The sequence below is a fragment of the Salmo salar genome, chromosome 01, assembly GCF_965601325.2.
Source record: "Salmo salar chromosome 01, fSalSal1, whole genome shotgun sequence".
Classification (NCBI taxonomy): Eukaryota; Metazoa; Chordata; class Actinopteri; order Salmoniformes; family Salmonidae; genus Salmo; species Salmo salar.
In genome coordinates this window covers 169,263,506-169,289,732 of record NC_138291.1, presented here as the reverse complement: position 1 = coordinate 169,289,732, position 26,227 = coordinate 169,263,506, and the positions used below count along the sequence as shown (strand labels likewise).

At 44.6% G+C, this 26,227-nt stretch overlaps 1 protein-coding gene across 7 annotated transcripts in view; it reads left to right on the top strand.

Moving 5' to 3' along the window:
• The window catches only part of cdk5rap2 (CDK5 regulatory subunit associated protein 2), a 68,308-nt gene that overhangs the window by 22,257 nt on the left and 19,824 nt on the right, over positions 1–26,227 (top strand). For 5 of the 7 annotated variants that reach the window (XM_082956256.1, XM_014142136.3, XM_082956269.1 and 2 more), the window contains 25 exons: positions 334–504; positions 1,474–1,584; positions 1,836–1,973; positions 2,276–2,455; positions 2,736–2,930; positions 3,107–3,298; positions 3,599–3,731; positions 3,891–4,033; positions 4,530–4,646; positions 5,009–5,152; positions 5,616–5,728; positions 6,126–6,268; positions 10,313–10,462; positions 10,712–10,818; positions 11,068–11,187; positions 12,910–13,014; positions 13,243–13,466; positions 13,581–14,022; positions 14,121–15,768; positions 16,321–16,434; positions 17,181–17,329; positions 17,508–17,902; positions 18,228–18,460; positions 22,836–22,887; positions 24,094–24,290. In XM_082956256.1, coding sequence (XP_082812382.1) covers positions 334–504; positions 1,474–1,584; positions 1,836–1,973; positions 2,276–2,455; positions 2,736–2,930; positions 3,107–3,298; positions 3,599–3,731; positions 3,891–4,033; positions 4,530–4,646; positions 5,009–5,152; positions 5,616–5,728; positions 6,126–6,268; positions 10,313–10,462; positions 10,712–10,818; positions 11,068–11,187; positions 12,910–13,014; positions 13,243–13,466; positions 13,581–14,022; positions 14,121–15,768; positions 16,321–16,434; positions 17,181–17,329; positions 17,508–17,902; positions 18,228–18,460; positions 22,836–22,887; positions 24,094–24,290 — 5,716 coding nt within the window. The remainder of the gene's footprint in view (positions 1–333; positions 505–1,473; positions 1,585–1,835; positions 1,974–2,275; positions 2,456–2,735; positions 2,931–3,106; positions 3,299–3,598; positions 3,732–3,890; positions 4,034–4,529; positions 4,647–5,008; positions 5,153–5,615; positions 5,729–6,125; positions 6,269–10,312; positions 10,463–10,711; positions 10,819–11,067; positions 11,188–12,909; positions 13,015–13,242; positions 13,467–13,580; positions 14,023–14,120; positions 15,769–16,320; positions 16,435–17,180; positions 17,330–17,507; positions 17,903–18,227; positions 18,461–22,835; positions 22,888–24,093; positions 24,291–26,227) is intronic. The other 2 variants (XM_082956257.1, XM_082956260.1) reach the window with 2 other exon arrangements.

Here is a 26,227-nt window from a genome sequence, read left to right as displayed (position 1 = left end):
GAAAAGCTTTGATATGGGCAAACTGGGAGCAGGTATAAAAGCTGTCCTATTTAACCCATTCTGTAGGTTTACTACAGCTGCTTGTTTTACTACCATGTAACTATGTGGTTTTACCCGTGCATAATAGAATGCAGAATATATTCCCTAAAGCCATTCATTTTCCTAAAGTTGAGGGCAACTTATTTTTTGGGCATTTGCTAAACCGCACGACCCAACCAGGAATGAACTCTTGACCCTTTTTGGTTGAATGGACGTCTTTTTGGTTGAGAAGACGTTGAGAAGATGTATTTTCAACGTATTGTGCTTACTGGGTAAACTATCTACGCCATGCAGGAGATGCAGAACCAGCTAAAGAAGCTTAACGGGGAGCTGGGCGAGAGGGAAAGCAGTCTGGAGCAGCAGTACCAGGAGCAGCTGGAGCAGACAAAGAGGAGGCTGCAGAGTCACGAGGTCACCATCCAGCGCCTTACCACCTGCCTGGCCGACAAGGAGCAGCAGCTACAGGTAGATAGTCTGAGAGCTCGAGAAACTAAAAGTGAAACCATAGAAATATAATCTATAGAAGGGGGCTTAGAGTATCAAACACTAGCAATTTGGTGAGGCCTGTTCTATATATTCCTTTTCTATGGAACTAGGTAAATATGGTGTACTAGCACCATATTGTGGTGATAGTACACCACAATACGGTAGTCCCGTGTGGCTCAGTTGGTAGAATGTGGCGCTTGCTAGTTCTTGTGCAGTTCTGTGAAGGGAGTAATACACAGCGTTGTATGAGATCTTCAGTTTCTTGGCAATTTCTCGCATGGAATAGTCTTCATTTCTCAGAACAAGAATAGACTGACGAGTTTCAGAAGAAAGATCTTTGTTTCTGGCCATTTTGAGCCTGTAATCGAACCCAGAAATGCTGATGCTCCAGATACTCAACTAGTCTAAAGAAGCCCAGTTTTATTGCTTTTTTTTAATCAGCACAGCAGTTTTCAGCTGTGCTAACATAATTGCAAAAGGGTTTTCTAATGATCAATTATCCTTTTAAAATTATCAACTTGGATTAGCTAACACAACGTGCCATTGGAACACAGGAGTGATGGTTGCTGATAATGGGCCTCTGTACGCCCATGTACATATTCCATAAAAAATCTGCCGTTTCCAGCTACAATATCTACACTGTATTTCTGATCAAGTTGATGATATTTTAATGGTTTAAAAAAAATGCTTTTCTTTCAACAACAAGGACATTTTTAAGTGACCCCAAACTTTTGAACGGTAGTGTGTATATATGAAAATGTATGCGCTCTACTATAGTTCACTGGATAAGAGGTGTCTGTTAAATGACTAAAATGTAAAAATGTAGCACGGGAACTGGGAAAAACTGTTTGTTCTTTCACACTTTTTTTCCCTTTCTGTCCCTCTATTCGATCTTGTTCTTTCTCTTGCTGTTGCTTTCTTCCCTCTTCTCTATTCTCCCTCTATCAGGAGTACATGAACATGATGAGAGACATGGAGCAGAGCAGAAGTCCTGAGGAAAGCGACACCATGCTGTCGAAGCTGCGAGAACGACTGAAAGAAAAAGAAAAGGCTCTGGAGGTGGGCTTTCTATCAATGTTTGAAATGTAAACTATTTGTCTCTCTCAATTCAATTGCTTTATTGGCATGATGTAAAAATGTACATATTGCCGAAGTGTACTTTGGAAATGGAATGATTTAATGAACAACGTCATTAAAAATGAAGATTGTCACAAACAGGATGTCGATCTTTCTCGCTCGCTCCGATCTGATGAAGAACATTGTATGCCTTTGGTCTTTTAATTTCAATATTCTGCATGGCTCCTCCACAGCAAGCACTGGATGAGAAGTTTTCAGCGCTAGAAGAGAAAGACAACGAGATCCACCAGCTGCATCTGTCACTCAGGGAGAAGGAGAGGGACCTGGAGAGACTCAACAACCTGCTGTCTCACAATGAGGAAACCATCAACGTAAGGGACCATGATCACCACACCAGCGTTGGAGTCAATTCCATTTCAATTCAGTCAGTTTAGTTAGTCAACAAAAATGTAAACTCCTCAAATTTCCCTCATTGCTTTTCAATGAGGAGAATTGGAATTTCAATTTACTTACTAAATTGACTGAATTGAAATGGAATTGACACCAACCCTGCATATCATATTTAATTAAGTCACACACTACCTCCTAGTTGTTGCAAGGACTGCTAGGGTAAACATCATGTTGAATGGAGAGTCTACAACACTGGTCTCTCACTCTCCATCGCTCCCTGCAGAGTTTTGACACGTTGATCAAGGAGAAGGACGTGGAGCTGCAGCACCTGGCCAACACCCTGAAGAACTTGCAGCGTGCCAAGCAGGATGTGGAGGACAACCTGAACCGAGCCTGCAGGGAAAAGGACTCCATCATCAGTCAGCTGCAGCTGTCCCTGGAGGGCAAGACCAAGGACATGGAGGTAGGAAGACGCATAAGGAGAAAGTAATCCCATGTATTACTAGCTGACACTCACAAAATATTACCTGAACATAAAGACTCTTACAACACAGGCATCAATACTAACAAAACAGTGACATCATTCACCAAACACGCTGTCGTTCAATGCTATACTGATTTGATATTATATTGACCTAGTATATCTTGGAAAAGAGGTTAATCCCAGAAGGATAAAGTTGGATAAGTAAAGATTTATTTTTCTTTTGTTCGGTCTCTCTCTGCCTCTCTCTGTATGTGTGTAGGCGATGGTAAGTGCCCTGCTGAGCCAGTCCCAGTCTCAGGCCCGTGACCTTGCAGAGCAGATGGGTCAGAGGTTAAAGGTGGCAGAGGCCATGCTGGTGGATGCGGTCAAGGCCCGTGAGAGGCTGGTGGCGGACAACGAGAGCGCCGTGGAGGGCCTGCTGGCCACTATCAGCAGCAAGGACCAGCTTCTCAAGGTACACACACGCGCGCACACACGCACACTGGAGGCATTTTTACTGGTTGATTTATTGTGATGAGAAAGCCTTTGTCTAATAACATCCACACTCACATTTTATTTGTCTTAACCTTGTAATATTTTTACAGGAGGGTTAGTGTTTATGATCTCATGTTTTCTCTCCTGTCCCTCCAGGAGTCAGCGGAGCACTATAACAGGACACTGTCTGAGCGCATCCAGGAGATCGAGGAGCTGAGGCGACAGCTGTGTACCCGGCAGCAGCAGCTGGCCTCTGCTGAGAAACTTAGTTCCACTGCAACACAGGAGGGTTACCTGGAGACTGCCAAGCTCAGGGCCCTGCTGACCGAGAAGGAATCCATCATCATTGTGAGTTTGGACAGAGTTTTTTGGATAGGTGCAGAGTACACTACTATTTTGTGTTTTTGATAGTTTAGGATTTAAATCATGGCTGGCTACAATATGTGCAGCATTTTGCTCCTGCCTAGCTCTAACGCACCTCACAAGTAAATAAAATTAACAAAACATTATAAAATTTTTTTTAATGTTGGGCTAGAACAAAACCTGCACGTTGGCCATCCTTGATTTGTCTTGGTAGAATAACGTTGAATTTAGTTAATGGCAAGGTTATGAGCTCCGCTGTGTTTAACTTTTGATTTCCTCTGCCAGAAACTTCTGGAGCGAGGCCGGGAGAGGGACCAGTTCCTGGCTGACTTGAGGCAGAAGGAACCTGCACCGTCCCAGGTGCTGGAGCTCAGACAGACCATCCAGTTGCTGCAGGAGAGACTGGAGGAGAAGGAAGGTGAGAGGCTTTACCTCTTAAAGTTGCAAGCTGTGCTAAACAGTTTGGCATGCCAATGAACAAAACAGCAGTTGGCTGAAGTACAAACTGTCAAACTGTCTTTGTCCATCAGCACCCTGACCCCACTAATGTCCTCTACTGGTTTTGTTCCCTCTGTAGGTGACCTCTCCAAGAGGAACAACAATGAAGACACCTTGGAGAAGGTCCCTCTCATCAAGAAGACAGTGGTCATCCTGAAGAAGGAGTTGGCTCAGAAGACTGAGGCTCTCAACAAGGCTCTGAAGAGGGAGAATGAGCTCAAGGTGAGAACAGTACATACTGCAGCTGATTCAAATCCCTGAGCCGGCAAGGTGGGAAAGAAATCTGCTGTTCTGCCCTTGAGCAAGGCAGTTAACCCCCAACAACAACTGCTTCCCGGGCGCCGATGACATGGATGTCGATTTAAAGCACCCCCTCTCGACCTCTGATTCAGAGGAGTCGGGTTAAATGCGGAAGACACATTTCGGTTGAATGCATTCAGTTGTGCAACTGACTAGGTATCCACCTTTACTCTGGTCAAAGAATACACTATTTTTGACTGAGGAATAAGAAAGTGATTCACTTTCTTGATCCTTTGTTGGTTTGTCATTGAGTTAACGTCGTTTTTTTCCTTTGCTCTTGGTAAAAATAACCTCTGGGTACAGATCAGAATCATTAGATTACCCTCCACAAGTCTAAATCCTGACTATTAGGTGGATAATAGAAAATGGACCATGGGTCAATGTCTTCATTCTATCCCATTGTTCTCCTGTGTTCCAGATGTCCCTGGCTGATCTCCAGTCAGTGTTGTCTGAGCTGGAGGGGCGTATCGAGGGCCAGGCGGCCAGCATAGACTCCCTCACCACCACCCTGGAGACCAAGGACGAGATTCTAAACGTGAGTGGATGGCCAGTGGTCTCCTCACACACTGTTACTAATCTACACAGACACTCATACACACATTCAAACAGGCTCAGGAGGTTACCTGGTGCCATTTGGTTTCATGTGTAGCTTGCACCGGGTTAATCCACCTGGCTGACCTTGAACTGATTTTGGCCATCTCCACCTGTGCTACCTCTTGAGCATGGCTCAGTTATATATAATCTATTGCAGTCATTGTAAATTCTGAAAGGAAATGAACACATCTGAGCGATACTTTCACTTCAATACATTCATTTTTTTTAACCCCTTCGAGGGCACTTGTTTCATTTGCTGTAACTAGTTTGACCTCAGTCTCTCTGCTGTGTATGTGCTGACAGGACCTCCACCAGCGTCTGAGCCAGAGAGAGGACAGTCAGACCCGGGAGCCCCAGGATCAGGCTGCTGAAGCCGGGGTGGAGCACTCGCTCCCTGGCCTCCCTCAGCGGGAGAGGACCATCATCGGTGGTGACAGCCAGCAAGAGGTAGCACCACGCAAAAGCAAGCCCTGCCTGAAACGTATTTATGAGCTGTAGTGTGCCATCTATCTTCAGAAGAATGGCCATGTCTGAATGTACCATAGTCGAGTGTTACATCAAAAATCAATAAAGTCACAACCTTTTGTGATGTCTGGTTTAATTGTGTGAAAATAAAGTGTTCAACAACACAAAGTCACAATTTGAAAAGGCTCACTCTTTGGTCTGCATGTCAAAAACAGTCAAGCATGAGAATAAACCCACCGTGACCTGGGTCCTGTTCATAAGGCACCAAAACTGACTGACACAAGGCGGGACTACCTGGACCTGTCCAATAACGATCACTAATTTTCGTTTTCCATTGAGAAATGTTTTAAAACAACTCCCATTGCATGCACAATGAATATGACCCTTGTATAGCAACTGATTGAGTGGCATCTGACCTTTGACCTGTGCCCCCCTCCCTCCCCAGGTCCTGCCCTTGTTGGCTGACCTGCAGGTGGAGCACCGCTCTTTGAACCGAGCCCTGAGGGCCGAGCAGCAGCTCTACTCCAGCTTGGTTCGCACCGTCAAAGAACAGGACAGGTATCTGGACCATTAGCACAGATTGGATTTATTCCACATCATATTCTATTGCCATGTAATTGAAATAGTCTTACCAAAGTCCTTTTTTATATGCTTTGGTTGGTGTGGCATTCAAAAGGGTTTATTTTTTGTTGTTGCAATACCCAGTGTCTCCATAGACAGATATTGTCTACTGGTACACTGTGTACATAGCCACGCTATCGTTACTCATTGTGTATTTATTCCTCATGTTATTTTTCAAATATTTAAAAATAATTCTCTATTGTTGAGAAGGGTCCATAAGTAAGCATTTCACTGTTAGTCTACACCTGTTTACGAAGCATGTGACAAATACAATGAGGTGTGTGTGTGTGTGTGTGCGTGGGGAATAGTAATTCATACATTGTGTGCTTTGCAGTGTCCAGCGTCTTCACGCCCTCCAGATGGAGCTGACAGCGGTGACGCTCCTCAGACAGCAGCTGGAAGAAGGGATCCGGAGCAACGAGGAGCTCAGAGAAGACCTGGAAAGAGAGATCGCCAGAGCCAAGCTCTCAAGAGAAGGTGCAGTAGTAGTACACAGAAGAGGAGGGGGAGACTAGAGAGAGAGGAAGGGACCTAGGAAGGGCACAGAGGAGGGGGAGACCTAGGAAGGGCACAAAGGAGGGGGAGACTAGAGAGAGGAAGGGACCTAGGAAGGGCACAGAGGAGGGGGAGACCTAGGAAGGGCACAGAGGAGGGGGAGACTAGAGAGAGGAAGGGACCTAGGAAGGGCACAGAGGGGGAGACTAGAGAGAGGAAGGGACCTAGGAAGGGCACAGAGGGGGAGACTAGAGAGAGGAAGGGCACAGAGGAGGAGGGGTTCTGATCCTTTGTTTCCTGAACTAGACAGCTGGCTGAAGCTCAGCTGTGAATGAACAATGTCTATATTGAGTTAAGGAAGTAGAGACCCACTATATTATTTTAAAATGTCCAACACTAACATTTTATTCATGGTACTTTAATAGGAAGTTATACTCTCTTAAGGAGAGGCACACACACGCATGCATGCTATCAACCATGGTCAGTTTGGTCGCTACATGTTCTAACACTGCCTGGTGTTGCCAAGCCTGCTGTCCACCTGGTCATTTTTTCATCTGTTTGCTGTCTTCTGTTCACTGTCATCTTCATCATTAGCATCCTCCCCATCTGCATGTCTAAAACAAGACCGCAATAGCCTACGTTGTTTTCTCTACTCTGTTCATGTCCCCACTGGCACCTCCTATAAACTCATCCTCTCACCTGGAAAGTAATTTCCTTTGTCCTGGTTATGAGCTGCTCTGCACAATAAAACATAATGCATGTGTCTGTCTGTCTGTCTTCCTCACTTACAGCTTACCTTTACTCATTTACTTATATTCTACTTTTGTTTTGTTTATCCATTAAAAAGCCATGTCTGTCTCGTTGCATCACTTCACTCGCATATCACATGAAATCATTGTCACTTATCCAATGTCTGCTCTATTAGAAACATAGCAGTTAGTACACACACTCTTATCAAGCCATCTGTAAGCTGATTCAATTACAGCCTACATGGTTGGGGCTGTGGCTGCTTCCCTGTTCTCTACCCTTCTTCCAAAGTGTGCACTTGCTTGTGAAGCGTGCATTCGTTTCAAGCATATTACCCAAGTTGTTTACAAAACATAAACAGGTCGATAAAATCATCCTACATGCTGAATTCTATGACAGAGAGTGATGGAATGTCACTGTTTAGTAGTGCAAGGCTTCAGTGGATGCAGTGTTAGGACACATGCCAACATACAACCTTGATTGATGAGGCCAGGTGCCAGTGAGAGAGCTCTGTATAGGTGTGACAGTCTGAACCTGATGATTTAGTCATCTATGGTGCAACCTGTGTGTGCGTGCGCCCATCTGCCATCCAGTTCATACCATTCCTCCACAATAAAGAGAGCCAGCTATATAAATATAGGTAAGATGCCTTGGGCTCGTATTCAATGCTGCTTAGTAGAGGGAATTGCTCTTTATAGTGGCTTTATATTTATACGAGGTGGCAGGTAGCCTAGTGGTTAGAGCAGTAACCGAAGGGCTGCTAGATCGAATCCCCGAGCTGACAAGGAAAAATCTGTTTTTCTGCCCATGAACAAGGCAGTTAACCCACTGTTCTAGGTGTCATTGTAAATAAGAATTTGTTCTTAACTGACTTGCCTAGTTAAATAAAAAAATAAACAATTTCATTGATTTTTTACGGGGTTACAGTTCATATGAGGAAATCAGTCGATTGAAATAAATGAATTGGGCCCTAATCTATGGATCTCGCATGACTGGGCTACAGATATGCATCTGTTGGTCACAAAAAATGGCCCTCAGGAACTTGTCATGGTGCATTCGAATTGCCATCGATAAAATACAATTGTTTTTGTTGTCCGTAGCTTATGCCTGCCCATACCGTAACCCCACCGCCACGGCACTCTGTTCGCATCGTTGAAATCATCAAACTGCCCACACGACGCCCTACACGTGGTCTGCGGTTGTGAGGCCGGTTGGATGTACTGCCAAATTCTCTAAAACAAATGAACATTCACTTATCTGCCAACAGCTCTAGTGGACATTCCTGTAGTCAGCATGCCAATTGCACTCTCCATCAACATGAGACATCTGTGACCTTGTGTTGTGACAAAACTGCATGTTTTAGTGGCCTTTTATTGTCCCCAGCACAAGGTGCACCGGTGTAATGATCATGCTGTTTAATCAGCTTCTTGATATGCCACACCTGTCAGATGGGATGTAAACAAATTTGCTCAATTTGAGAGAAATAAGCTTTTTGTCTATATGGAACATTTCTGGGATCTTTTATTTCAGCTCATGAAACATGGGACCAACACTTTACCTATTGCGTTTATATTTTTGTTCAGTATACGATACATTTTATTTTGGTCATTATTTATATTTTATACAACAGCATTGTTGAATAATAATTTCTTATTGGCTAGAAGGGCATTCTAGAATGGAAAAGATATCGGGACACCTTGAAATCATGACATGATAGGCACCTACACATGCAGACCGTACTTGCTACAAAGTTACAGAAAGCTAAAGCAACAACTACACAAACTGAAATTGGATACATTGTAAGAGTGAATGTACAAAACATTAAGAACACCTGCTCTGTCCATGAGACTGAACAGGTAAATCCAGGTTTTTCACCTGGATGGTCCTTTTATTGATGTCACTTGTTAATCCACTTTAAGTCAGTGTAGATGAAGGGGAGGAGACAGGTTAAAGAAGGGTGTTCAAGCCTTGAGACAATTGAGACCTGGATTGTGTATGTGTGCCATTCAGAGGGTGAATGGGCAAGACCAAAGATTTAAGTGCCTTTGAACAGGGTATGGTAGTAGGTGCCAGGCGCACCGGTTTGTTAAGAACTGCAACGCTGCTGTGCTTTTCACGCTCAACAGTTTTCCGTGTGTATCAAGAATGGTCCACCACCCAAAGGACATCCAGCCAACTGGACACAACTGTGGGAAGCATTAGAGTCAACATGGGCCAGCATCCCTGTGGAACGATCCGACATCTTGTAGAGTCTATGCTCCGACGAATTGAGGCTGTTCTGAGGGCAAAAGGGAGGGGTGCAACTCAATATTAGGAAGGTGTTCCTAATGTTAGATATACACTGAGTATTCCAATCTAGGTGGTTGAATTCAGTACAGCATGTAGAATGATTTTGAATGAACCTGTGTGTATAACAGAATGTAAACAACATGGGTGTGCTTGAAGCGTTATTCCACTGACTCTTTCCTTATGTAACTCTACATGCAGTGACCCAAACCCCAGGCTGTTGAGTGTTGATATTTCTGTTCTATGCGTACTTCACCTGTGCATAAGGTTTCTATTCGTGCTCGATTATGTGATCTTGATAAACACAAACTAAATATACACTTCCAAATGTAACATAGGAACTGGAAAGGGCTGAAGCTAATGTGTGTTGCTCCCAGAGGTGATCTTAAATGACGTGTGGTGACCCAACATACAAGAAGAACAGAAGCTTTACTAAAGATCACATTTTGGAGTAGCAAACAGTGAACATACATTTTCAAGTGTTTCACCCCACCTTTCTGAGAGTAGATTCAGTAGATAGTGTTTTATTCATCTGTCTTGGTCTCTCGAACTAGGAATCATGGGTTGGTGGGTTGCAGCCAGTCACTCTTACTTTGCAGTTAAATAAAGACTAGGTTATGGTTAGAAATAGGACTTTTAGTGGACCAGGAACATTCACATTGTTTTAAGATGGGACACATTGTAAAACCATCTGCGGTGTATTCATTAGCACACACCGTAGAAAAACGTTTTAAGATGTTGTAAAGTCCAGGCAATCCCTGCCTGTTTTAGTCCTTATTCTTCCGTTTGGTGCCTAAACACCCTTAGCAGAGTTGCCAACTACCGGATGTATCCGGTTTACATGAATACAGCTAATTCAACCTAGCTTCCTTTTCCACCTAAAACTGGATGTGGGAACTCCGCTCAGGCATTTTCTTTTACGCCTGCTACGTTAGTGCCTAAAGAACACCCTGGTCCTCCGTCTCTCTCTCTAACCCAATCATGTCTCTGCAGGGCGCGAGGACCAGGGCCACGTTGACCCCAGAGAGCTGCAGAGTGTCAGGCATCAGCTGGAGGACGCCCAGCGTTGGAACGCCTCCCTGCAGGCCCGCCTCGGAGCCATCAAGAACCGCGGGGGAGGGGTGGGTGCCAACAATGACACCGGTGAGAACCAGGATACTGTACTATCACATCACAAACCCTGACGATGTCTCAGCACATTTACAAGGACAGTAGAGCCGGGATGGGAAACTCGAGGAGACGCTTGAACTGCAGGGTCTCTTTAGAGTGCCTGGGTTCCTTGGTGTTAGTCAGTCACAGACTTAAAGGAGTGTTCCTTTAAATATAAAGTGGCGCATACCTGAAGTTAAAGTGCAGTCTGTATATTGGTAGTAAGTAAGTCCTCTGTTCCAGCTGACACCCTGGGTAGTTTCATGGCCGACCAGACGTCCTACATGAGTATCTGTGTAGGAGAGGGGGAGGGCCTGGACCATCTGTCTGTAGAGGAGCTCCGACAGAAGGTCAGCTTTTACTTGCATTATCATACTTCATATGTCATATTTGATTCATACATGGTCATATTTAATGTTATTTTATTTATACATTATCATACCTCTTTCCTGTAAATAATGTAGTTTTATTCTGGCATCGAGCCGAAGAGCTAAACTGGAGGGAAACACAGTTTTTGTTTCTAAGTATTCAATGCTAGTGGTTAATGCAAGGTGTACATCACTACTGATGAGTTGCTAACGTCATTGTATCGCCTGTAGGTGATGGAGCTGCAGGACTATGTCAGTAGACTGCAGGCTGTGAATGAGGACCTGCAGAGGACGCTGTCATTGACCGAGGGCTCAGACCACAACCTATCACAAAGCAGCTCTGGGAAAGAGGTATGTTCAATTTCAAATCAACCCATTTGGCAGTTACCTTGGCACTTCTGTAGATCATAAATGATTGGGAAAGTGCATTTAATATGGTGGAAATTCTATCAGAGAGGAAGGTTAAGTTATTACTGTATTGTTTCTAGCTGACAGATCCGTGTAGATCTATATGTAGATCTATATGTAGGCTCTTGTGCTTAGTGCCAGTGGTAGATTTGGAATTCGGAGGTGTGTTCAGTTCGCTTGAATGTTTGCTACGTTGCGGAACGGTTTATACTGAACAACATATTTCAAACATTCTTGAACAGACCGGTACATTTGCTCCTATTTGCTGGTGTGGCGAGGTGTGGCTTGAAGAAATGAGTGACCTATTTAAAGGGCATTAGCCATACTGACAGCGTTCCCCAAACCCTACCCATTTTTTAAAGTGGTTGTTCAGTACAGCACCGTTTCCATTCAATTGAACATTCCAGAATGTAAAAATGTACTGAATGCAGACCAGAAGTAGTCCTGATGCTCTGGGCAGGGCTTTAAAGTGTGATATACAAAGAAATATTTTGCTGTGAGACCATGAGTTTAATTTTGGGAGCACTGTGCGACTATGAAAAAAATCTCCCAGGTTATAATTGTTGTAATGAGGCTTCGCTGTACAGTTGTTTCCGAGTGCCTAAGAGATTCATTAGCGTCATGGTTGTACCATTACTACAGCGAAAACGTCTGGCTTCTAGCCCAACCAGGTCAAAATATCTGACCCACATTTCAGTGGGTCGCTGGGATCTCATTTTACATTCAAAAACCATGTTGTGGGCCGTTCAAAAGCTACTTGCGCGTCGAGCCTCGCTACCATTTGTTTACACTTTGTTCAAGCATGTTAGCCCTTTGACTAACTAGCTAACAACCAGGTAACTTCAGCAGTATAACCAAACATCTGGTGGCACAGAAGGAAAGGAAAGGAAAGGGGATATCTTCTTCAGGAGATCAATGATCACAGCAGTGAATGAACTACAGATCTCTTGCATGTCTTCATCACAAACCTGACGTTTTTAAAGAGACTGTTTAAAATGTTCAAAGAAATGCATCTCAATAGGAAAATAGTGCTTTGTAGAAATCTAATATTCCACAAATGACTGTAAATTCAATGACCGGGTATTCGTATTCACATTTTAGCTTTTATAATAAACATATTTACAGCGTTACATATTAGTTTCTAGGGCGATATGTGCTTTAAAAGTAGCTAGAATGCATCCAGGCCCAATACAGGCTGTATCTCAATCAATAAAACAATTCTGGTGCTCCTACATTTCATGTGGCACATTTTAATTTAGAGCCCTGGGCACAGCTTCATTCTAATCCTCCCCCTAACCTCTTACTGATCTAACCTTTGACCCTGAACCCTCAGATGTATGTTAGTTTGTTCTGTCTCCTTACCAAACACTTTTACATCTGCAGTACTGTGTCCTATATCTGTTTTACCTCTTAACTAATGCATTATGTCTCTGTAGTATACAGCATTTACCATCTCTTTCCACCCCTCCTAACTCCGTCCCTGTTCTTTCTTATGTGTCCCATGAAACAGTCTTTTCTTACCCCATGCCACATTAGACACGTCGCTGTCACGCCATTCTGCCTTTGCTGTGGTGCCGTGTTGTCTTATGGATTCTGTTCCCTCATTGCATTTTTTTTCCGTTACAAAGCCATGTGTCACATACGCCTCCCATCCCATTACTATAGCAGCATCTAGAGCGGAGACAGGAGAAAAAGTCACCGCACAGTGACAGAGTCCACAGTGACTCTGGCCAGGACAAAGGGAGCCAGACGGACAGCGGCCTTGGACAGGTAAGCAGGGCTGATTTAAAGATGGGTGATAAGGAAAATAAATGTTTAGTTGTTTTTATGAATCTTAAAGAACCATAGCAATTAGAGCACATTAAATATGTGTTGTGGGTATGTTTTTCCTAATCTGCGGAGTTCCTTGGAATTTTGACATGAGAAAGTATACATTGAGCATTATGCCCCATACCACGTATAGTACTTCTCATACCCTCTGACAAATTCCCCTTTCAGGTGGTAGATGGAAGGCTGAATGACGGCCACCAATCTGCTGATGTGACTGTGAGCAGTACCCTGGCCCAGATCCAGAGAGGGATATGGCCTCCCTGGTCTTCCAAAGCCACCAGTGAGAGCCAGTCACAGAGCAGCCAGCAGGGAGAGGTGGAGCAGGACAGAGACTGGGAGCAGCTTTGTTCTCTTCTGTCTGACTGTGGGGCCTTATCGGTCAACCACCTCAGGTGAGTCACCTTCATCTTCTATCTAATTCCTGTGTTTTAAGGGGGTGGGAACATTTTCACAAGGAGGAGGAGGAAAGCAATTGTGCTTTTCCACTAATAATTATGTGGGTTTAGGGAGGAGCTACAGAGGTTGCGGTCAGAGAATGTGGACCTGAGGGGTCAATTAAAGGAGGAGAAATCCACAGAGTCCAAGGAGAGCGCCGACACCTCGGGCGACATCGATGACGCACAGGGCGACCTCCGCAAGACATTGGAGAGGCTGAGGTCAGAGGCCAAAGGTCACCGCAAGATTATCCAGTTGCTGAAGGAGCAGCTGGAGAGGACTGAAGCGGTGGTGGACGTAGAGGCCCGGTCGGATAGTCAGCCGGACATGATGGTGACGATGACCCGGGAGATGGAGAGGCTGCGTTTGGAGCAGGAGGGAGGAGCTCATGGTAGAGAGAAACTGCTTGAAGGAGAAGAGAGAGGGAAAGCACATGGAGATGGTCATGCCACACAGGGGAACAGCCACACACAGCCTGCCAAGGGACATTCATATCGCATCGCAAGACATGGGGTAAGTACTGTCATTGAAATGAGAAAGAAACATGAAGTAAAGAGGAGACTTGCACACATTTTAATATTCCTGCTCTGCTGTTTGTTTCTGTATTGCAGGCTGGTGTCAAATCTCGCCTGCCCGTCCCCGTGCGACACAACAAAACAGACACTGCTGGCAGCAGGCAGTCGGTAAACCAGGCATCAGACGAGTTCTCTGAACATCTGAGAGGAGACGTACTACATCAACTAGGCCTGGACCACCACCATGACCAGCAAACCTCAGACTCCCACAGCTCTCCAAGAGCCTCCCAGCACTGCAGCCCAGGCTCTAACCACAGCAGCACCACTAGGGGGACCACCAGACAGGGCCTGGAGACGGAGTTCCTCCGAGCTCAGGCCCCCACTGACGCCGAACTCCTATCTCAGTTGGAGCTCCTCCACCAGGAGTGCCAGGACAAGGAGCAGCTGATAGACCGTCTGGAGGAGCAGATGGCCGAGTGGGACGAACTTCAGGCCCAGCTCCGGGAGAAAGACCGGCTCAACCGTCATTATATGGAAGCCCTGCAGGCCGCCGAGTCCACCATCACTTATCTTACAGCCTGCAACCTGGACAGAAACAGCCAGGGTGGAGTACTAGGCTCTGGGTCCCCTGGTTCAGAGTACAAACTTCAGAGACAGTGCATTGAGCTCCAGAAAGCCCTTGAGGAGAAAGAGAGACTCAACACCCAGCTGGTAGAGTGTCTCAACATGGTCAAGGCGGCCATTGCCTCGCTCCCCGGCACTTCGTCATCCGCCAACGCTCTGGACGGTCATTTGGACCCCCAGGAGCTGTGCACGAGGCTGGAGGCGGCCTTACGGCAGGTCAGTGCTTCTCTTGACCCTCTGGTCCTGAAAACCTCGGTTCCAGGGCCTTCGGGGTGCCCCCTGGGCCTCGACGCGGAGCTGCAGCAGCAAGCGGACTCCCTGCAGGAGGCGGTGTGGGAGCAGAGCCGGCTGAACGAGCTGCAGGAGAGGCTGAGGTCAGCTGAGGAGGCTGTCGCAGCACCGCAGGGCACTGCCAACACTGCCCCCGCAGGCCTGGAGGGCAATTACGGCAGGCAGCCAGAAGAAGATCTAAATGAGTTTCCGAGAGGGAATGAAACAAAGGGACAGAGAGGTTGGGGAAAACATCATGGAAGAAGCAAGTTTGCGTCCGATGAGAAGAGCAGCCTAGGCTCTGAACAGGTTGCCAAGCATCTCTCCGAGTGTCTCAGAGCAGCCGAGTCGGCAATAGGCTCACTCACAGCTCACTGTATCAACACGAGCACTAGCACCTCTACCACGACCAGAGCAGCTCAAACCAGCTCTGACTTACAACAGCAGCTAGACAGACTACAGAGAGCTCTACAGGAGAGAGAAGCGCTGGACGACCTGGGCTCTACCGAACCCACCCACCAACAGACCAGTAGGACCCCCACACGACACACCACTCCTGGGGCTGAAACCCCCTCTCCCCTAGAGCTCCACCATAACATCTGCCTCCTCCAGAAGGCCTTCTACGACCTGCAGGAGGAGAGGGGACGCAGGGAGAGGGAAGCCCAGACAATGGAGCCTGGAGCTTGGGTACCACCACGAGATGTCCAGGCCCAGCTGGAGAGCCTTCAGAAGGCTTTGAAGGAGAGGAAGAGGGCCTGTAAGAGCCTGGAGGAGAAGCTGGCCACGGCTCAGTCCATCATAGCTCTGCAGAACTCCTCCAAGAAGACCAGTCATGTAGCAACACAGAGAGGTAAGGGAACAATAATTGAGGTGAAATTGTTGATAAGATTCATACATACATTTAAAAATTACATTCCTTCCTACTATTTCTTATATGGCCCTTCGAGCCGGATCTGTTGGCTACTTTGTTTTTCAAGATTCATTTAAAGCCCAGATCTAGACAGAACAACACAACGTCAGGAATTTGGAATCAGCTTTTTGTTTGAAAATGTTTGTCTTGACATACGTTCTTAGAGGAATGTGTGCAACCTGCACTTTGCTGAGCTGTGTTTTTATAAATGTGCATAGACCTCTATTGCAAGAAGTGCATGTACTGGTGTGTCGAGCATGACAGCCAAGCCTTTCGGTTACTGTTTTTGATGCACTAAAGGGAGCTTCGCATAGCATGACAACGAATGACAGTGACTGGCTCTGTGTAGAATTAAACTACTTCCTGTGTGATTCAATTGTTACATCAAATATCAACGTTTGACGACACAATCCAATGATGACATCACGTCCTAAAGTGAGAGAACCTGAACCTTCTCTTGTTAACCCCCACCTGCCTGCGTGTTGCCTCTAGCGCCCCCTCTGGAGCAGGAAGACAAGGGCGTGCAGGTGGACCTGCAAGACCTGGGTTACGAAACCAGTGGCAAGAGTGAGGCCGAGGTGGATAGGGAGGAAAGCAGTAGCACAGGTAGACGACCACGTCTAGACGGAGCATGTCTGTCTGTCTGTCGAGTGGACACTAATAATCACAGTGGTGGAATGGCGTCTGCTGCATGAGGAATGAAAACACTGGGCTGTAAGACTGTTTGATGATAACACCACTGTGCTTTTCTGGTCTGATAGTCACACATCGTCCGAGTGCGTCTCGAAAGTCTGACGTGGCTTCCTTTCCTCTCCTTCATCTGCTCTGACATAAAAAGGACTGGACAGGTGAAAGCAGCTCCCGGGCATCCGCCATTTTGTTTTCCTCTAGCCTGTGTTTTCAGGTCAGTGCAGATAGAGGTAAGGAGAAAAGGAGAGGAAGCGACTTTAGACTATTGAGACTCAGCCCTAAAGACTGCATGGGGAATGAACACTGGCCTGGAACATTGTGGTGGTAACTCCACTGTGTTGTATGGGTCTGATAGTCACACAACTTCTCCTATGTGGATTAACCAGGGCACTGACTTGTACAGCACACTTGTGTCTCTGCCTGTCTGTCTCTCGCTGCCTGTATCTCTCCTGCATGTGTGCACTCTGGTTGTTGTACTCTGGAATGGCTTGCTCTAAGGGACACTAACTCCTCCTTATTTGACCACGGTCAACTGTAAAACAACTGATCCTCTCTCCTTTCACATTGTACCATCTTCGTCAGACTTGCTTATTTTAGGTATATACTGTAGACCCCTGTTTGATCCTTTTGTGTGTCTGTGTGGTTGGGGATGATCCCTCCAGATATGCAGCTTGTCCTTGGCAGTGCTAACAGCAGCCTGCCCTGCCTGCTGAAGCAGGACCAGGAGGAGCCCTCGTTCTCCTCCACAGAGAACCTTGACACGGCCTCCAGTGCCTCCTACCCCAGCTCCCCCACTCTCAGCTCCCCCAAGGTACTGCCGCCCTTGTTACTGCTTTTCACATTTTTATTGGACATTGTCCTCGTCCTGTGTTTTGATTTGATTATTGTCTCTCTTAATCCCTCACCTTTATGCGCTTTCTTTCTCTTTATCCTCCCTCACTTTTGTGCTTTCTTGTTCTATCTCCTCCCCATCCCCCATCTCTCACTAGGTGAGTCTGAAGAGCCTCCAGACGTTTGACTCCTACGGTCTGTGTGAAGACCCAGCCCAGCTCAAGGCCCAGGTGAGGGAGCTGAAGACCCAGCTAGAGAGCCAACACCAGGTCATCCTCCACCTGCAGACCATGCTACGCCGCCGCGCCTCCCTGTCCAGCGAAATGTTGACCGCCACATCTGACTCCCACACTGCCACGGGAGGTCACACGGGCTCCGAGAGGGGGGAGGAGGGTGGGAAGGAGGAGAGGAGCCTGGAGGGAGAGGGGGAGGTGACGAAGGAGAAGATGAAGAGTATGAGCATGGAGCTGGAGAGGGAGAGGAGCGTGAACAGGAGTATGAGCGAGCAGCTGTTGCAGGCCCAGCAGCGGAGTCGATCAGCCTCACCTGCCAGGTTGCTAAGTAGTTGTTTCTTAACTTTCTTCATTATAAAGTACTAAGGATGTTTTTTTGACATGGTCAAAAGTTGAACTCTGAATGGCTGTTCAGTTACTATTTCATTGTATTATTATGGACCCAAATTAATGTTTGTTTACAGTTTTTTCTTTTTTATTTCACCTTCATTTAACCAGAGAGCCCTGGGGTCTAATTTGTGAGGGCAGCTCTCTGCAGTGTATTTGTTTAGAAATTTCCGATAAATCTGTCTATTGTCATCACCAGTAAACCCCTCTGTTTGGTTAAAAAGTATTTTTTTAAATGATCCCATCTGTTCCCTATAGGATCGACTCCCTGGTGCAGTCGCAGGCGAGGGAACTGTCCCAGCTGCGTCGTCAGATCCAGGAGAGCCGGGGCCTGGGGGCACTGCATCGGATGCAGCTGGAGAAGCTGTCGCAGGCCTTCGAGGAGTTGCTACAGGCCAGCGACGTGGACTACTACGTGGAAGAGGTGTTCCGAGAGCAGCTGGACAAGAGCCTGGGCGTCTTGGAGAGGCTGGAGGGCCGGCTGGAGAAAGGTAAGCACAACAATCATTGTATGTAGACATTGATGATAGTCATAGTTGACATTGATGATAGTAATAGGATTTTAAAAGCAGCTATACAAACATGTACTAAGGACTCTTAAAACCTCTCTGGGAAATGTGGGACGCTAGCAAAAATCTCATTCAAATTTCTCACACATACAAGTATTATACACCATTTTAAAGATAGACTTCTCGTTAATCCAACCACAATGTCCGATTTCAAAGATTAGATTATGTTAGGACAGCACCTAGACAAGAAAAATCACACAGCCATTTTCCAAGCAAGGAGAGGCGTCATAAAAACCAGAAATGCAGCTAAAATTAATCACTAACCTTTGATGATCTTCATCAGATGGCACTCATAGGACTTCATGTTACACAATACATATATGTTTTGCTCGATAAAGTTGATATTTATATCCAAAAACCCCATTTTTACATTGGCGTGTAATGTTCAGAAATGTTTTGCCTCCCAAAACCTCTGGTGAATGAGCACATCAATTTACAGAAATACTCATCATAAACGTTGATAAAATATTCAACTGTTATTCAAAGAATTATAGATACACTTCTCCTTAATGCAACCGCTGTGTCAGATTTCAAAAAAGCTTTACAGCGAAAGCAAACTTTGCAATAATCTGAGTACAGCGCTCAGATATCATAACAAGCCATACAGATACCTGCCATTTTGGAGTCAACAGAAATGACAAAAATTACATTATAAATATTCACTTACCTTTGATGATCTTCATCGGAATGCACTCCCAGGAATCCCAGTTCCAGAATAAATGTTTGTTTTGTTCGATAAAGTTCATCTTTATGTCCAAATACCTCCATTTTGTTCGCGCGTTCAGTCGAGTAATCCAAATCCACTGTGCTCACGCAGTGAGTTCAGATGAAAAGTCAAAAAAGTTATATTACAGTTCGTAGAAACATGTCAAACGATGTATAGAATCAATCTTTAGGATGTTTTTATCATAAATCTTCCATAATATTCCAACCGGACGATTCCTTTGTCTTCAGAAATGAAAAGGAACACACCTAACTCTCACGGGAGCTCATGTCATTTTCTCAGTCATCTGACTCCATATGCTCTTATTCTCTCCCCATTCACAGTAGAAGCATGAAACAACGTTCTAAAGACTGTTGACATCTAGTGGAAGCCTTAGGAAGTGCAAAATGACCCCATTGACACTGTATGAGATAGGCAATCACTTGAAAAACTACAAACCTCAGATTTCCACACTTCCTGGTTGGATTTTTTTCTCAGGTTTTTGCCTGCCATATGAGTTCTGTTATACTCACAGACATCATTCAAACAGTTTTAGAAACTTCAGAGTGTTTTCTATACAAATCTACTAATAATATGCATATCCTACCTTCTGGGCCTGAGTAGCAGGCAGTTTACTACAGGCACGCTTTTCATCCGGACGTCAAAATACTGCCCCCTACCCCGATGAAGTTAATGCAACCGCTGTGTCAGATTTCAAAAAAGCTTTACGGCGAAAGCAAACTTTGCAATAATCTGAGTACAGCGCTCAGACACCAAAACAAGCCATACAGATACCCGCCATGTTGTGGAGTCAACAGAAGTCAGAAATAGCATTATAAATATTCACTTACCTTTGATCTTCATCGGAATGCACTCCTAGGAATCCCAGTTCCACAATAAATGTTTGTTTTGTTCGATAAAGTTCATCTTTATGTCTAAATACCTACATTTTGTTTGCACGTTTAGTCCAGCACTCCAAATTCACTAAGCGCGCAAGTTTATTCCAGACGAAAAGTCAAAATAGTTACATTACAGTTCGTAGAAACATGTCAAACGATGTATAGAATCAATCTTTAGGATGTTTCTATCATAAATCTTCAATAATATTCCAACCGGACAATTCCTTTGTCTTTAGAATTGAAAGGGAAGGCAGCTCGCTCTCACGGCCGCGCGCATGATTGAGCTCATGCCAATTTTCCAGACGCCTGATACAATCAGCTCTTATTCTCTCCCCATTCACAGTAGAAGCCTGAAACAACATTCTAAAGACTGTTGACATCTGGTGGATACCTTAGGAAGTGCAATATGACCCCACAGACACTGTATATTGAATAGGCAATCACTTGAAAAACTACAAACCTCAGATTTCCCACTTCCTGGTTGGATTTTCTTCTCAGCTTTTTGCCTGCCATATGAGTTCTGTTATACTCACAGACATCATTCAAACAGTTTTATAAACTTCAGAGTGTTTTCTATCCAAATCTACTAATTATATGCATATTCTAGCTTTTGGGCCTGAGTAGCAGGCATTTTACTTTGGGCATGATTTTCATCCAAGTTACTCAATACTGCCCCCATTTCCCAGAGAGGTTAAAGAGCCCATGGCCTCTACAGAAAGTAGTCTATTGAGACTGTTCTGAGATGCTCCATTCACCAACCTATTCTGAAATTGTATATACTTTCATAACTTACTCACCAATGCAGAGATGCGATGTTGGGATTGCGAACATCTGTGAGGGTCTCGTTTTCCTAAAATGAAAAATCAAAGTTGCACTACTTTTGTAGTGTAATACACGTTCTAGCCAAACCACACATCATCATCCAATACCAGATACCCCACACACAGGCCTCTCACCACTTGGCAAGCACGAGAATACAGGCCTCTCACCACTTGGCAAGCACGAGAATACAGGCCTCTCACCACTTGGCAAGCACGAGAATACAGGCCTCTCACCACTTGGCAAGCACGAGAATATTATATTACGGTATTTAAAAAAAGAAATGTTTACGTTATGACGATATTTTACGGTACTTGAGTAAAAGTAAAGATACGTTAATAGAAAATGACTCAAGTAAAAGTGAATGTCACCCAGTAAAATACTACTTGAGTAAAAGACAAAGTATTTGGTTTTAAATATGCTTAAGTATTAAAAGTAAATGTAAATGATAAAATGTACTTAAGTATCAAAAGTAAAAGTATAAATAATTTCAAATTCCTTATATTAAGAAAACCAGGTGGCACCATTTTCTTGTTTTTTTATTTTATTTACAGATAGCCAGGGGCACACTCCAACACTCAGACATGATTTACAAACAAAGCATTTCTATTTAGTGAGTCCTCCAGATCAGAGACAGTAGATGACCAGGGATGTTCTCTTGACAAGTGCGTGAATTGGACCATTTTCCTGTCCTGCTCAAGCATTCAAAATGTAACAAGTACTTTTTGGTGTCAGGGAAAATGTTCCAATTCATGTAAAGTACAGTATTTTCTTTAGGAATGTAGTAAAGTAAAAGTTGTCAAAAATAGTAAAGTACAGATACAACAAACCCCGACTTAAGTTGTACTTGAAAGTATTTTTAAGGGGGACCCTATAAGCTTTGGCTACAGTGCATGTTCTCTCTTAGCTACTTCATGTAGCTAATATATTCTTGCTTTGCATATTCGTCTTTGATTAAGAAGATACTGTTGCACAAACAACATGCTGATTTAGGTCTACACCATCACTGATATTATCAGGCTGTATTAGCTAGCTACGTTTGCTCTTACTCAGTACATTTATTAGCTAGCTGTTAGCATTAGCGGCTAACAATTAGCATCTCACAAGATTTAGGTCCACTTGTTAAGAAAAGACAAACTAGCTGTTTGCTGATGTAAGAAAGAAACTGATAGTGTCATTATAGAACGCTAGTGGATTTATATTAAGAAGCAAAGTGAAAACAGCATTGTTATCATCAACATTGTTGCATGTGCTACATTGACCATGCAGACTGAACGCAAGTGTGAAAGGGGGCGTGGCTAGGTCTGTGTGGAAAGTGGCACACGGAGAAAGAGCGGAGCAAGATGACTCCAGTAGCCAAGGAAACTATAAAAATGGACATTACACTTGGCATATCACGTTTAACAAACCAAACATTCAAATACCGGTATAGAAGGTAAAGTAAAAACCCAAACCGGTCACGGCATTAATACTGGTATATCATAAAATATCATAAAATATGATATGCCCTAACAGACTGTCCAAAATGTTGTCAAGTGTAAGGTGGCTTCTGAATAGCAGCTGTGTTTAGTTAAATAAACAATCTGCAATTGCTAGTGATACATACATTTAAAAAAAAAATGTAATTATATGTACCCATTGATTGTTGAAGAATTTAACTTATAAATGGCTCATGAGCTTCAGAACCAAAGATATAAGCTTGTTTTACTCCCATTGTTTGTAAATCAACACTATTTAGATCACCATAAGGACACAGCACATAGTCTACCTGAAGAGGTTAGGAGAGAAAAGAGGGGGCTGAAATAGACAGAAGAGTGAGGTGTGATCGACTGAAAGAGTCAAGCCTTTCACCATCCCTCTCTCTCCCTGTCTCTAGGAGACGCTCAACTGGATAACGAGGACGGGGCAGCACTGGAGCTGGCGCAAAGGTGTGTGTGTGTGTGTGTGTCTCCCTTCCCACACAAACACCCTCCATCACAAATGGATCCTTTTTAGCCTTTTTATGTGAGATGTATGTTTTCCAGCCAACCAAGTTCTAGTGACCTGCTTAGACAGCCCTGACTGTCACGTATCTGTTCATTTTTACCTTTATTTAACTAGGCAAGTCGGTTATGAACAAATTCTTATTTTCAATGACAGCCTAGGAACAGTGGGTTAACTACCTTGTTCAGGGGCAGAACGACAGATTTTTACCTTGTCAGCTCGGGGATTCGATCTTGCAACCTTTCGGTTACAAGTTCAACACTCTAACCACTAGGCTACCTGCCACCCCAAGAGAGTCCGTTTCTTCTACCTCAGCTGCTTAAAACACTCACATTTCACGGACATCCATAGGCTTACAGCTGTCTTACTCAACACTGTGTGGTTGTGTCAACTTTGTCGACATTTAGAGGAATATTGTCTCTTAACATTATTACTGGACAGCCACACCGTGCTCCATCAGGAGTTGCAGTACCTGCGCTCCCAGCTAGAGGGCGAAAGTGACAGGGAGCTACAGCAGCCAGACAGCCCCGCCGCTACCAGGCTGAAGCAGGGGATAGAGTACTTGCGGCTGCAGCTAGAGGGCGAGAGAGAGCTGCTGCAGCAGCAGGTCTGCTTCCTGGTCCAACAGAACCAGAGTTTGGCCGAGTGTGCCAGGGAGCAGCTAGATTTGTGAGTGGCCGGTCACCAAGAGGGATTCTGCGAGGTTGGAAGCATGAGTTTGCTGTGAACTCTTCTTGACTTATGACTCTTTCGACATGTCTTCCTTCAGCTGGTTATTTCTTTTGGAATGTTTCGAGACCTGTCAAAATAGACCCTTTCTAGATAGTAGGCTTTTCGTTCTTGGTATGTTGTGTTTTGGGTCCTCTGTGTGTGTTTTTCTGAGTTTGCTGTTCTCTCAACAGACATCTACAGTCATGTGAAAGAAACACTTCTCTCTGAGGCACTCACCCCCCTCTTTCTGACAGTAATTTTTAAGTGTTTTTTCACTATTTTGGACTTTGTTTCGGACTACTTCAGACTGTCTGGAAGAGGCCTCCCCTGTGGCCTTATAACCTGCTCTAACTCTCCCTTTCTCTCTCTCCCCGCTCTGGCTCTCTCTTTCCCCGCTCTGGCTCTCTTTCTCGCCCGCTCTCTCTTATTTCCTCTCCCAGGCTGTCTAAAGAGTTACAGGAGAAGACCCGTCTGGTCCAGAGTCTACAGATTCAGCTGCGAGGCCAAACTCCTAGCAGCCACCACAGCTCAGACTCGGACCTGTCGGACAGGGTCTCTAACCAGGCCACAGCCTCCTACCACAACAGCCCCACCCTGCCAGCCTGCAGCAAACTCCATGGCAACCAGGACTATCATGGTAAGAGATCATCAAGCTACTAGTTATGACATGCTGAACAGACAAAATAACTTCATGCTGTTGTATTATGCCACGTGTAGCTGAAAACCCAGACAGTTTTCAGTTCATCATCAAAGTTGTATGAAATGGACAATGTCAAGAGTTGTCAGTTGTTCAGAATGAGCTCAACCGATGTCCCCAGGCTTGCTATCGGGTGCAGGGAAGCAGAGAAAGGTCCATGCTAAAGAGAAGCCACTCTTTGAATGTCACCCAGGTCCGGTCACTGTCCCCGAGTCTCTCCTTCTTCCTCTAAGTTTTTTGCCAGGGTCGCATTCATTACACAACGGAAAACGTTTAACAACTTTGTTGCAATGGAAAATGAAAATGAGCACTACTAGTCCAACTAGTCCCTCCCTGTTTCAGATTGTTTTCTTCCATTCGGTGCCTAATGAATACGAACCAGGTGTGGTATGTGAGTAGTGCAGAGTAGAGGTCGACCGACGATGATTTTTCAACGCCGATACCGATTATTGGAGGCCCACAAAAAGCCGCTACCGATTATTGGAGGACCAAAAAAGCCGATACCGATTAATCACCTGTTTTTGTGTTTTTTATTTATTTATTTATTTATTTGTATTAATGACAATTACAACAATACTGAATGAACACTTATTTTAACTTAATATAATACTTCAATAAAATCAATTTAGCCTCAAATAAATAATGAAACATGTTCAGTTTGGTTTAAATAATGCAAAAACAAAGTGTTGGAGAAGAAAGTAAAGTGCAATATGTGCCATGTAAGAAAGCTAACGTTTAAGTTCCTTGCTTAGAACATGAGAACATATGAAAGCTGGTGGTTCCTTTTAACATGAGTCTTCAATATTCCCAGGTAAGAAGTTTTAGGTTGTAGTTATTATAGGAATTATAGGACTATTTCTCTATACGATTTGTATCTCATATACCTTTGACTATTGGATGTTCTTATAGGTACTTTAGTATTGCCAGTGTAACAATATAGCTTCTGTCCCTCTCCTCGCTCCTACCTGGGCTCAAACCAGGAACACATCGACAACAGCCACCCTCGAAGCAGGGTTACCCATGCAGAGCAAGGGGAACAACTACTCCAAGTCTCAGAGCGAGTGACGTTTGAAACGCTATTAGCGCGCACCCTGCTAACTAGCTAGCCATTTCACATCGGTTACACCAGCCTAATCTTGGGAGTTGATAGGCTTGAAGTCATAAACGGCGCAATGCTTGAAGCACTGCGAAGAGCTGCTGGCAAAACGCACGAAAGTGCTGTTTGAATGAATGCTTACGAACCTGCTGCTGCCTACCACCGCTCAGTCAGACTGCTCTATCAAATCATAGACTTAATTATAATATAATAAACACACAGAAATACGAGCCTTAGTTTCCAGATTCGACCATATTAATGACCTATCATCTCGAAAACAAAACGTTTATTATTTCAGTGAAATACGGAACCGTTCCGTATTTTATCTAACGGGTGGCATCCCTAAGTCTAAATATTCCTGTTACGTTGCACAACCTTCAATGTTATGTCATAATTACGTAAAATTCTGGCAAATTAGTTCGCAACGAGCCAGGCGGCCCAAACTGTTGCATATACCCTGACTCTGCGTGCAATGAACGCAAGAGAAGTGACACAATTTCACCTGGTTAATATTGCCTGCTAACCTGGATTTCTTTTAGCTAAATATGCAGGTTTAAAAATATATACTTCTGTGTGTTGATTTTTAGAAAGGCATTGATGTTTATGGTTAGGTACAGTCGTGCAACAATTGTGCTTTTTTTTTGCAAATGCGCTTTTGTTAAATTGTCCCCCGTTTTGGCGAAGTAGGCTGTCTTTGTTAGGAAGAAATAGTCTTCACAGTTTGCAACGAGCCAGGCGTCCGAAACTGCTACATATACCCTGACTCTATTGCAAGAGAAGT